The 12,663-nt window shown below is 38.5% G+C and overlaps 1 protein-coding gene across 2 annotated transcripts in view; it reads left to right on the top strand.

The window, feature by feature from the left end:
• WDFY3 (WD repeat and FYVE domain containing 3) overlaps nucleotides 1–12,663 on the top strand; it is a 177,237-nt gene that overhangs the window by 96,250 nt on the left and 68,324 nt on the right. For both annotated transcript variants that reach the window (XM_062574355.1, XM_062574354.1), the window contains exons 14-19: nucleotides 786–963; nucleotides 2,118–2,332; nucleotides 3,853–3,965; nucleotides 6,260–6,491; nucleotides 8,410–8,510; nucleotides 9,532–9,750. In XM_062574355.1, coding sequence (XP_062430339.1) covers nucleotides 786–963; nucleotides 2,118–2,332; nucleotides 3,853–3,965; nucleotides 6,260–6,491; nucleotides 8,410–8,510; nucleotides 9,532–9,750 — 1,058 coding nt within the window. The remainder of the gene's footprint in view (nucleotides 1–785; nucleotides 964–2,117; nucleotides 2,333–3,852; nucleotides 3,966–6,259; nucleotides 6,492–8,409; nucleotides 8,511–9,531; nucleotides 9,751–12,663) is intronic.

Genomic DNA, 12,663 nt, shown 5'->3' with positions numbered 1-12,663 from the left:
CTGAAAGCATCCGTTTGCTTAGCTGCTCTCACTAGCGACATGTTGAATCCGTAGCCGAAAAGTTCTTCGTTGAGCCGACGCTGTGGGGAGTTTCGCTGAAATGAGAAGTGCTTCAAAGGCCGTTGGTGCGAGCAGTAGCTTCGAAGTCAGTGTGTCAAAGCCTCTTTTCCTCGGCTCACACTATAAAAAAAAAAAAGAAAAAAAGCGTAATGTAAATCTAAATTACTGGAGCAGCCGTTGAAAGACTGAGCGCATGTGCACTGCTGGCATGAGTATACCCTGAAATGAACTTTCTGTTCTTGGAGATTAATTACAGATTGCCCACGGATTCGTAATAGCGTGTTTTCATAAACAATTGATAACGAAGACCAAATGGGGAGAAACATGGTAGAAGTTGAGTATGTCCCATGTAGCAGGAACAGTGGTAGATTGTGTACTCCTATCACTACGTGCGTTGCCACCTTAATTAGAAGAAGAAGAGGAAGGTGATGAAGTTTTAAACTTTTTAGACTATGCAGCATCTGAGGAAAAGCTCTGCTGAGTTAGAGCACAGTCCAGAGATGGAGATCCTTTCAGGTTGTCTTAGGGGAGCATATGCAAGAACAGATTTGAGAAGAGGAATGCATTTGGTGTATCTAATCGAAGGAAGGGAAAGGAGAGGGGAACAATGTCTACGTACAGGTTCAACTTTGCAGCAGCAGTTTGAGAAGTGCAAAGCTAAGAATGGATGAGTTTTATAACTTTGATTTTTTTTGTTTTGTTTTGTTATTCTTTTTTTCTTGCAGGCATGCATATCACTCTGTTTCAACACCTCCTGTTTACCCTCAGAAAAACATTGCTGATGCAAAAGTCCAGACAGGATCTACATCCATACAGAGTTCTGATGCGGTTATTATCCACCCTGGTGCTATGCTTGCAATGTTGGATCTTCTCGCCTCTGTTGGATCAACTACACAGCCAGAAGTAGGCAAAAAATCTGCTATCTTAAGCTTTAAGAGTGACTGGGGAAAAAGGATGGCTGGAAAAGACATGTTGCACTTTCATTTCATAATGATCAGCTAATACATCTCACAAAACAGAGTGATCAAGTTTGAATAATTGGTTGCATAGAAAAAGATCTGATATAAATCACTTTATTTCACAGACTTCCGGGTTTTTTTTTGGACCTTCTGGCAGCAATGTATAAATTCAAGAAAATGTCTTAAGTGGCTATCAGATGTGTTTCTCAAGCGTTGTGATGGATTCTTATGTTCCCTAATGTATCAGATACTACATGTGGTACAAGGAGGACGTTAGGTTGGGTAGTATAGCTCATTGTATATGTACTGTTTGAAATAACTGTAAAACATTCTAGTTCTCAAACTGTACTACTCGCTTAATACAATTCTGGAGCAAAAACACTACTGGTTGTTTTTATTTAGAAGATTTGTTGGACATTTTTGCACATTGTTTAAGTAGCTTTCATTTGAGATGGCTTTCCTGAAGAACACTATTTATCAAAATAAAGTCCAAAAGCTAGCAAGCGTTGCTAGTCTTGATTGCTTTTTGTTGCTCTCTATTGGTGGTGAGCGTGGAGATCTTTTGTTTCATGACAGAGCACTGGCACAGGTTGCCCAGAGAGGTTGTGGAGCCTCCTTCTCTGGAGATATTCAAGGCCTGCCTGGATGCAATGCTGTCTAACGTGCTCTAGGTGACCTGCTGAGCAGGGAGGTTGGACTAGGTGATCTCCGGAGGTCCCTGCCAACCTTACTGATTCTATGATTCCTTGTCTTCGGGGTATTAACGTGGCGGCTACGTTGCATATATTTTTATGTTTTCTAGAAGTAATGATGATGATTGGTTATCTAGGAATAGCATAGCTATCATAAAGATAAAAGTTCTTAGTACTCTCTAAGCAGATAGAGTCTCATTTCCGTTTGCGAAAAGGTTATTTTAATCGTCTATAACTGAATTATTATTTTTTTAAAAAAACTTTGTGTTAACCTTTCATATAACTTTTTTGTTCGAAAAAGAAGATGGCAGTGTCTTCACGCACACACACATACTTAAATGTGCATGCACATGTGTGTACAGGACGTTATGTGTATTTATTGCTAATTCTTTAATTTTTTTCCTAGCATGCACTAGATCTCCAGCTTGCAGTGGCCAACATATTGCAATCTCTAGTGCATACAGAAAGAAACCAGCAAGTCATGTGTGAAGCTGGACTCCATGCACGACTCCTCCAAAGGTGCAGCGCTGCTCTGGCCGACGAGGACCATTCGTTGCATCCCCCGCTCCAGAGGATGTTTGAAAGGCTGGCGTCTCAGGCGCTGCAGCCGATGGTGCTGAGGTCAGAAATGCGTACCGAAATCCGGTCAAGCTGGGCCCTTGTGCCTGCGCTGTTGCTGGCTGGCTGTAAATAGCTTTGATTGTTAGACAGCATAAATGACCTTGTGTGATAGTGATTGCCCAGAATCCCATTTTATTTCTCCTTAAATAGGCTGTCTCGCTTTTGTTAATTGGCACGTAACCTTGGAGATGTTAGGAATTTGGGGAGACGGAAAGCGTCTGTTTTCTTTGTTTTGCAGAGATTTATGGAAGCTGAATGCTTCCTTCCTTCTTCCTGCAAGTCTTCAGAGGTTATCAGAAGTGCAGTTCCTGGCTAGGTTGTCAGGAAGAGCAAATGTGATGGCTTTAAAAGCTACCATTGCCATAGAAGACAATAGATTCCTAGATGTTTCTATGCAACATTAAATAGCTCAGATCAGAAAAAGTTCAACCCAGCTGTTTTATTTAGCACTGTAGTTATGTGAAGGAAACAGGAATATGATTTAAATAAAGTCTAAAAATTGAAACCTTTAGGGGAGATAATGGGATTTACTGCCCTCTTGTACTTTGATAATAGTGGCTGGTCCTGTTAAAGGCAAGCTTTCTTGTAAAATCAAGCTTCTGAGAATAGATAGAAAAAAATAAATAAAGGAAATAGCATCGTGTTTATAACTTACAGTATTTGTTGAGATGCATAGTCATCAGTATAGTTCCAAGAAGTTAATCTTTCTGCGTGTTAATGCGAGTATGTTTATATATCTATGCAAGTACTTAAAAAAACAAATTTGAGAAGTTTGTCAAGAGCGTTTTTTGAGCCATTGGAGAAGTACCCACACAAGTGTGCGATGCTTTGAACTGATCTGTAAATCTCAACTGGAATAGAGAACTTTTAAAATCGACTGCGGAGTGTTGACCGGCTGACTTGCAGCCTTAGCGTCAGAGAAGACGGTTTGCCAGTTCGCTTCAGTGATATGCACCAGTACCAGCAACCATTCTGCAGCTAGCACCTTGCTGATGGTCTCAACATGGGGACTTAAGCTTCCCTGAATGTAGATGTTGATGGTGCAGGTGTCTGTAGGTATAGGTATCGACAGCCATGAAACTATCCCTCTGCTTAAGATGGACACTCTAATAAAGTAATGCCAATGTCACATTCTCTCTTCAGCCTGTGACCTGCCTTTCCCAGTGAGTTCAACTTGCTGGATACGAATGAGCATGCGTTCTTATAGTCTCCTGCAGATAGTAACAGTCTCACTGCAGGGCGTTTTAGCCAGGATAACTCACACTAGAAATGGTGCGCTTTGTTAAAATTGTTTAATCAGTTGAAAAGTCAGGTTTGTATAAAACTGAAATAATTTTGAATGAGTCAAATATTTCTTGTAATTATTCCTCATTTTATATTTTATTTATACCTATTTAGTTTTAAAGTTACGTAGAATTAAAGTAATTATTGTCACTTTTAAAAAATTGCTATTAGACTTGATGTCATTCTGGGAATACAAATAGATAATTTGATGTGTAATTTTTTTTTTATTCTCATAGGGAATTTTTACGCCTGGGAAATCCTTTGAATTGCGGAGCTTGGGACAAAAAACTACTGAAACAATATCGAGTGCACAAACCCAGCTCACTGAGTTTTGAACCAGAAATGAGAAGTAAGTGCTCAAGTTCTAGAAATCTGATTTGAAAAGTTTCAGAGCCCCCAGTTGTGCACTTCATAAAAGTTTGTAGATAAACATCCAGAAAGACCTATATTCCACCCCCAGCTTTGTATACATGTGAAACAGTCAAAACAAATTGGGCTTGAAAAAGTTCTAAATGGAGAGAGAACATAGTATGTTCTAGGTGACCCTGCTGAGCAGGGAGATTGGACTAGATGATCTCCAGAGGTCCCTCCAACCTTACTGATTCTATGATTCTGTACTTCTATTTCGCAGTACACATCCAGTGAGATAATTTGTATTTTCGATTTTAGGAAGAGCTATCATTAAATAGGATGATAACTTGCTTTTGAGGGTTTTTTTTAGTAGAATATATGACTGTAGTTATTTAAAGTAAAAGGAAGACTATTACTTTCAGATACTTTTGTGTGCACATCACATGTCACTACATCCATTTAGGTTCAATTCATAGGTTCTTTCATAGATTTGATAGTGGCAGATAAAATAACTCAAACTCCTACACTTTAGCCTAATTCCATTTATTTTAGCTAGACTAAGAATCCATGTCATTGTTAGCATCACTAGTAACGAAAAGGAAATAGAATTAAAAAAATAGGATGAGGAAAACTTAAAATCTGGGAAAATATCTCAACCTAATAATTCTCTTACTCAGAAAGAGGCCAAATTTAAAGTTGGAAACTCCACTCTTAATTGTTTAAAGTTCAGGAATTTCTGTTTCATTCATCAATTTTTCATGATAAATATTTACAGTATTTTCTTCATTGCTCCCTTTCAGTATGTTTATGTTCTTGATATACTTCAAATTTAAACCTTTAATAGAAGGTACTAAGCATGGATTTAATTATGAACACACAGTAATCTAAACCTTTTGAAGAAAAAGGACAGGGTTGCACACCCTTAAAAAAAAAAAAAAAAAAACACCTTTCTGATTGCTGTATGTAAGCTTTAGTCTTAATTGTGTAATTAACACTGACAGAAGGTATTCACAATTTATTTTGACCGGACATTCACTATCTAAATGAGATACCCTAAATCATACCCTGTGAAAATTTTTGTTGTGTCTTTGCGTGGTATCCTGTCGTGCAAGTTCATCCACGTATGAGTACTTCATCTATGTATGAGTAGCTCATACAGCAATTGCGCATCAGCTATAATTATCACACTAGAACAGTTGTCTGTTTTCCAGATATTTAATAAATCAGTCTGATAAATTGAACTAAACATCTGTAATAGGGGTGGGTTTGAGTTTAGTATAGGTAGGTTTCTCCAGCCAATCCGATCCTCTTTTCCACACTTACTCTTTTTTCTATTATTATTATCATCATCCCTAAGTTGTAGAGCTTGGACATAGCTGTTAGTGTAGTATAGGGAAGTTTCCAAAGCATTTGGTATTTGTTGGTGTAAACTCATTGGCGTTTGTCCAGCTGTAGAACACCATTAAAAATATCTTAATTGAAATGTCTGAATTATTTGAAAGGATTTAGAAAGCATCTTGGATGGTGTTAAATTACAAACTTTAAACCCCTTCCCTCTACCCCCAGTCTACACAGCTCTCATACACGATCTTGTATCTCTGAAGTAGAAATAACTGAACTTGTGTTATGTCACTAGATGCAGTACTGCTGAACTGCTGAATAGAGGGGGGAGTTAGGTTTTTCTGTTGGCCAGTGTAGACTTTTTTTCTTTTTTTTTTTTTTTTTTTTTTTTAATAGATGTGTTCTGGGGGTGAGGAGGGCATTACTTTGTGAACATGTCGATCTGAAAAGTTTTTAACACAGGAAAGAGAATGGGCAAAGCTAGCTTCCTGGGTATCTTGCAAGTTAGCATACTGAATCTACTAAGCTAAGCTTACTGAGCTTACTTTCAGCTTGCTCTGAGAATTTTAGTTCAGAGTTGCTGCAAATGAAAAACATGAATCAGAGTTTTTTCCTGTCTAATAGGTCATGTAACAGGAATGCACCCGAAACAAAGGTTATGCAAAAGGGGCATTTTCCCTATGTTAGGCAATGGGATATGGGTTATTGACTCAGTTTTTGGCTTTACCACAGGCTTTCTGTAAAATCTTGCACAAGACATTAATCTCTTTTGCTTAGTTGAACATTTTTATAATGAGAGTAATACTTCCCAACGTGTATCCTTCTCGCTGAGAGGCTGAACTTGTTAATGACCATTGAACTCTGCCCTGCGGTACTGAAAAGCCCAAATACGTGGCCTGAAAGCGTCTCCTTTTTGGCAATGCTTTTGTTTTCTCTTGGCTTCTACCGTAGATAGCATGGTTACCTCGATGGAAGGTCTGGGTTCTGACAATGTGTTCAGCCTGCATGAAGACAACCGCTACCGGATAAGCAAGAGCCTGCTAAAACCAGCAGAAGGGAGCACAGTACCCCTGACGAGAGTGAAGTGTTTGGTGTCCATGACTACCCCACACGATATCAGGCTTCACGGATCATCGGTCACTCCTGCATTTATTGAATTTGACACGTCTCTTGAAGGGTTCGGGTAAGGTCCTACGGTGCTCTGGGAGAGCGTAGTACACGGTGTAATGTGTACTTTCTTCTTTCAAGTGTATGCTTGTCATTTTTAACAAAAAACTTGCAAACTGAAAATAGGTGATTAGATTTAAAGAAAAGAGTAGAATATTTCACGCCACGTGAACTTCAATTCAGTGTAATTATTGAAGTCACTGATGGCTTGTTATAATGAAAGTGTAAGTGCTTATGTGTGCAAGGGTAGTACCCACTCAGATCTGGTTTTCCTGTGTGTAATTAAGGCTGTTTTAAAATAAATGAACACTAACATACTCTTGCAGAAAGGTATGAGCTGCTAGGATTCGTGTGCAGCATTTGAACGGCTTATATGCACTGAGGTCTGCTTAAAACTTCTGGAGAAAATGGTAATGAGGAAGTGGACAAAGCAGAAATATACTTAAAGCAGAAATGAAAACTATGTTGAGTTCAAATAACTGTGGAAAAACTTGATTTACTGGAGGCGTTGCTCAAGTACAACACTTAACTCCTCCTGTCTTTTACCACCTCATCTCTTCTCTTAATGTTTTTTCTCTTTCACATTGAAGTGAGAGACTTTGTGAGGATCATCTGTGACGTAGCTTATCTGTATAGAAAATTAAAATATGATGTCATTCTCAGCTTTTGTTTATGCAAAATGTTTTGCCTTTTTATCTGATATAGAAATGGAGCAGTGGAAGAATCTCAGAATACTAATTTTTGTCCAGTGCTGAGGGCCAAATATCTCTAAAACTGTTATTAAAAATGTGAGTTAATAGTAAAGGAAATAGGTCTCCTTTAACTATGTGTAGACTGATCCGTAGACTGGGGCTGGCAAATAGACTGAAGGCAGGTATCTTGATGGCATGTTGTGACATATGCTCAAGTCAGAACGAAACCTTGAATGGTGAGTAATTGTTTAGAATATCCCAGAAACTTGGTTAAAAGCTTTAAAAACTTGACTAGAAGCTTTGCTAAAAAGTTTCTAGTGATAAGAATAAGTAAAAATGGCAAGAAGCCCAGAAGAAAGTTACGAATTCTCGTATGAGATGAGTAGCTCCGCAACACCTTTATTTTAGTCTCCCTTTAAAAGAATTTTAAAAAGAGGTAGAAATGGTCTATCATCTAGGACAATACCACAATTTCATAAAACTAGAAAGCAGCCTCACCTGACAGAATTCCTTCAGTCTACCTTCTCTTTGACCCTCTAGTATTAACATTACCGAGTGTCCTCTGTTAAGTCTACTTGTGTTCTGGCATGGGCTTAGAAAACAGAGCCAGTTGCATCATGGTGTTCAAGTTCACATTTGTTCAGGCAACGTCTGAGAGCGTAATCCAGTCTGGGTATTTATGAGCTCCACTGCTACGGCAAAGCAAGCATGCAGGGCCCGTCCAGCATGTAGCCTTTACATCCAATATTGCCGGGGACTCTGTCTTTGAAAAGAAATGGCGCTCAAAGCTCTCTGCTACATCCTTTATAAGAGGAAAAAACTTCTTAGATAAAAGAACAAATTGAAATATGTTAACAAAGTAAATTATTGCTGTGGTTACTCCAGGAGATCTATAGGCGCTGGTAACTTACCCGGAATTAACCCACATAATGCAACTGTGACTTCTTGTAATCTCACTGGTTGCCTATGAAGGCTGCCGTAATCAATTAAGAAATGTTGCATGGGCATAAGCCTTTGCTCCTTGGCACCGTAGAGATATACTGCCAAAGCTCTTTGCGCTGGAGACAGTTTACCTCCACCAGGAAAACTCTTGAGAGTTCATTTCCACTTTTCATTAACCCATGCAGTCAAGGAGAGTGGTGGTATGCTTATGGTGTATTTTTCTAGGCTATATTTTCTTTGTATCAAACCCTGGCTATATTGACTTTCACTAACTCTAGTGCATTCCTGGTGTTATAACAGCTGCCTGTTCTTGCCAAGTTTGGCTCCCCATAACGCACCTACAAATAACGCTGTCACAACAGGACTTATCGATGGTGCAGTTGTCAGTGGAATTGGAACTGGTAAGTACTCAAGTATTACTGTTACCAGTATTCTGTATTTGATGATGTTCATTTCTCTTACGTTTCTTTGTTAACCACGAAGTGATAGTATGGCATTGGATGTTGTACACTCTAAACTGCGAACTCCTTTTTGAATCCTTTCTTGTATGTTACTGTCACTTTTTCCCCCAAGTCAATGAAAAGCAGTATGAAATGTAAATATAAAATATAAGGCTTTCAGCAAAAGGTTGAACAGACTTTTTTTCTTTTCTTGGTACGTTTTCTTGCTCTTGTATATAGTATAAAGAGCCTGGTATACGCATTAAGGAAAGGTTGCGTTAGCAGTGTTAGGTACACAGAGCACAGGAAACGTGGACTTCGTTGTAATGCTATATCAGAAAAATGCTACAACAATTCTTTCACATCCCTGAAATCTGTTCACTGTATGCTGCTCTGCCTGTGGAAGCCTGGTAGGCAGTGGACCTAATCGAGCATGATCACATAGTTAAAAATGGTCTGAAGTACAAAAGCAAAGTTGAAGTTTTGTTGCAGTGAAATAGAATTATTATTAGAGGGAGAGCACCCTGGGCTATCAGATAGATTTAAGTGTACGTGGGAGAGAGACCTGCTTCAGCGAAGACTAGATAGCGTTCTCATTGCTTGCTGCTGTTATGAAATAGTTCAGTGGTCCTCGTGTGTGTGAATTGGGTTACACTTCAGCTTGTCGGGATGTTAACTGTTTCTAATGCATTTCCAATTTTTTTTGTTCAAAGAACTGAAACTGAGGTGCTCCAAGAAAGTATATCTTTAGGGTTAATTTTTGTTTCTAAAAAGGGGATACCGTGCAATTTTTGCTTTACTTGATTTTGAAAGAAACCACTCTGAGCTAGCTTTATGTGGTTATTTTTTAAATCCAGGCTTCAGTCACAGATGAAAGAAGTGAAGTTTGAGTCCAAGCTGATAGGAGAACAAGGACAGGAGCACATAGCTATCCACAGTGACAGCCACTTCAGCCATAATGGGTTTTAATTTTTGTTTTTAGGTGAAAGATTTTTCCCACCACCATCTGGCTTAAGCTACTCGACTTGGTTTTGCATTGAACATTTTAGTACGCCTCCCAATAACCACCCTGTCAGACTGCTTACTGTAGTGCGACGTGCAAACTCCTCTGAGCAGCACTATGTATGCCTTGCCGTTGTCCTCTCAGCAAAAGATCGGTCACTAATTGTATCAACTAAAGAAGAGTTACTTCAAAACTACGGTAAGAGATGAGCAGTGTCATCAGCTGTTCCTGGCAGTATTATTGAGGCATGACAGCAAGTTTATTTTAAACATAGTATTTAGAAGTTTTGTTTAATGGAATTCTTATTGCAGCTGCACCAGCTCTGAACGTTTCTTGACGATGTAAGGATGCAAAATGTATAGATATTCCTACAGAAATAAAGAAGCATTTGTAGTTTCTGAAGAACAGCTGGTATATGCATATGAATAGTCTACCAAAACACCTGAGCACTAGAGATTTGAAAGAGGGAATATTTCACCTTTTTTGCAAGCTTTTGCCTCTATTTGACTTGAATGGTTCATTTTAGGCATCACCTTTTAGGGGAACAAATGCTAACTATCCTGGCAGTGAAGAAGATCGAAAATAGTAAACTGAAAGACTGAACACTTTTTGGATCTGGATACTCCAGTGCTTGCTGGTTATTTGAAAGTGATTAATCATTTGCAGGATGAACTTGCTTTATTATTATTATTTGGAAGTTTAGTGGAACAATACATGATAAAAGAAATTGTTGTGTTTTGAGGGTGCCAACAGTGAACGTCATAAAAGGGCAACGCTGTTTTCCGTGGGGTAGCTAGAGTAGTCTGTACTGCTAGTTTGGTAGACTTTGCATTGTAAGATACGGAAGTTGCTATTAGGTTTTTTTTGGTTTTTTGTTTTTTTTTTCCCCTCCAATTTTTGTCAACTTCCAGCCTGCAGAGAAAACCAAATTTAAAAGATTAGGGATGAGAATGAGATGCTTTAGGTGGTGAATCAAGAATGGTTGTAAATATCCTGGTTTTCTAAAAGAGAAATATCTTTTTCTTGTAATATTCTGTAAAGCTTGAGTACCGCTTAATGGTTCAGAAATTGAATTAAAGGCATTCTGGCATTTCTGAACTTGCAGCTTATGAAAAAATTGATTATATTTAGGTATGCCTAATGTTTGATTGTGTTTGATGCTGTATGGATTTTTTTGTGTGGTATTTCATACCTTGGATGCTGAGGAAACTCATACTGTATAAAAAAAGTCATGCTCTTTCCTGCTGAGTAATAGGTACTAATAAAAAATTTTTACAACAGTAACTATTTACAAAAAGCTAAGCAGATTATTATTGAATGCTCCATATTTTCATGCTAAATCAACATTCACATTATTAACTACAGTAGTTTGTTAGTAAAAGTCAAGTTCAAAGCCAAAAACTTGGTCTGAAGACCGTTAATACAGGGCAAGAACTAAAATTCTTTAATTACAAAGATATTGTCAATTTTTTTATTTCTTAAAAGACCGAATTCTTCTAGGAGAGAATCAAATAAGTCCATCTTCATTAATTATTTTTGCCTGCATTAGAGCTATAAATTGTGTGGGTTTAGTTTGTAAGCCCGTATATCTGACTCTTTTAAAAAGATTGGATTTGAAGAGGCTTTGTCAGAAAAGAGCTCAAGGTCTCTTAACTGGCTGCAAAGACAGGTTTTAATCACATACTGCAGTGGAGTGCCACCCTATCACAGCTAAGTAGTAGCTGGTGGTGTCTTAGGGAACACTGAGCAGATAAGTACCTGAAGAACTGAGATAGAAGGCCCACCGGCGTTCGGGGTTGAAAGGGCTCGCAGCCTCTTGTAACACTAAACGGGGAGTTTAAGGATTCTTTTTGTGATTGGGAATTGTACTTCAAGGTGGTTGGCTGAGTGAGGGAAAACTGGAGAAAAGATTGTTTCTGTACCTGAAAGTTTGTTCCAAGTACTCTGGTTTTATCATTTGTTTTTTGCTGCCTCTAAAGAGAAGAGTTCAGTTTTCTCTGTACACGCTGCCACTGAGGTAAGAGGATTAGTGAATTCTACTCCCTGAATATGAAAGAATGAGAAGAGATCTGAAAAAGCTCTATTTGCTGTTGAAGTGCTCCTTAGTGGAGAATTTTTGACATTTGTTGTTGTCCCCTCTCTAGCTTTCAAGTGCGGTGTGGGTGACTCTACTTGGTGGCAGGGAAACAGTGCGCCCAAGTACTGCAAATTGATCATGCTTTCTGGTATGAAATCAAAGAAAGTCTTTTAGAGAAATTAAAAAATCTTGTATCGAGAGGCGAAGTGTGTTTAAGCCTTCAAAAGAAGGGAATTGAGCACCTGTTATTGAAGAAAGACCTGAGAAGTATTGAGGAATATAGATGGGTGAATGGGGACTGGTGGTCGGGAACTTCTGGTTTGCAACCCTTACGGAGGCGTTGGGAGCAGGTTCATCTGGCCACACGTGTCTAAGATAGAAGCATTTTTTAATGAGTGCAAAAGTAGCCAATATAGCTGAGGGAGCGTGCAGTGCGGTTCCCCTTACCCTACAGCAGAAGATGCTCACATCTGGTCAGGTGAACTATGGCCCAAACATCACTGATATTTCAAATGTCAGTGATATTTCTAAGGAAAGCCTATGGGGACTAACTGAGGTAAAGATACTAAAAACTAGAACACATGAGACACCTTAATTCTTACTTTTGACTTGGGCAAATGTTTTAATTGACAAAAGTCATTCCTTCAGTAGCAGCATAGTTCAGAAGACTGAACTAGTTCTGAAACTAAAATTTTCTTAGGAATTTCAAGAAGGGAAGAAGGAACGCTAGTATGCCAAAGTCTGAATTCTAAATACCAGCTAGCCCGTACCTGATGTGTTTCTCTCTAGTCAACTATCTTTTTTGCAGCTTTTATTAAGGAACAAAATCTAAGGCTTTTAATCCAACTTTAATTCACTTAATGCTGCTATGCAATTTAGCGTGATGATTCTTGCACAAATGCTTTGAAAAAACTTTCCATTTATTTACGTGTTTTGGTATGTGTCACCTAATTGCTTAAGCAAGACAATTGCAAGCTACCTGTGAAAACAGTGTTTAGCAAGTATTTGATAAACATGGCTTACAGCATTCCAGA

This window comes from Rhea pennata, chromosome 4 (assembly GCF_028389875.1).
Source record: "Rhea pennata isolate bPtePen1 chromosome 4, bPtePen1.pri, whole genome shotgun sequence".
Classification (NCBI taxonomy): domain Eukaryota; kingdom Metazoa; phylum Chordata; class Aves; order Rheiformes; family Rheidae; genus Rhea; species Rhea pennata.
Note: the sequence above shows the minus strand (reverse complement) of the source record. Positions and strands in the feature narration are given on the sequence as shown.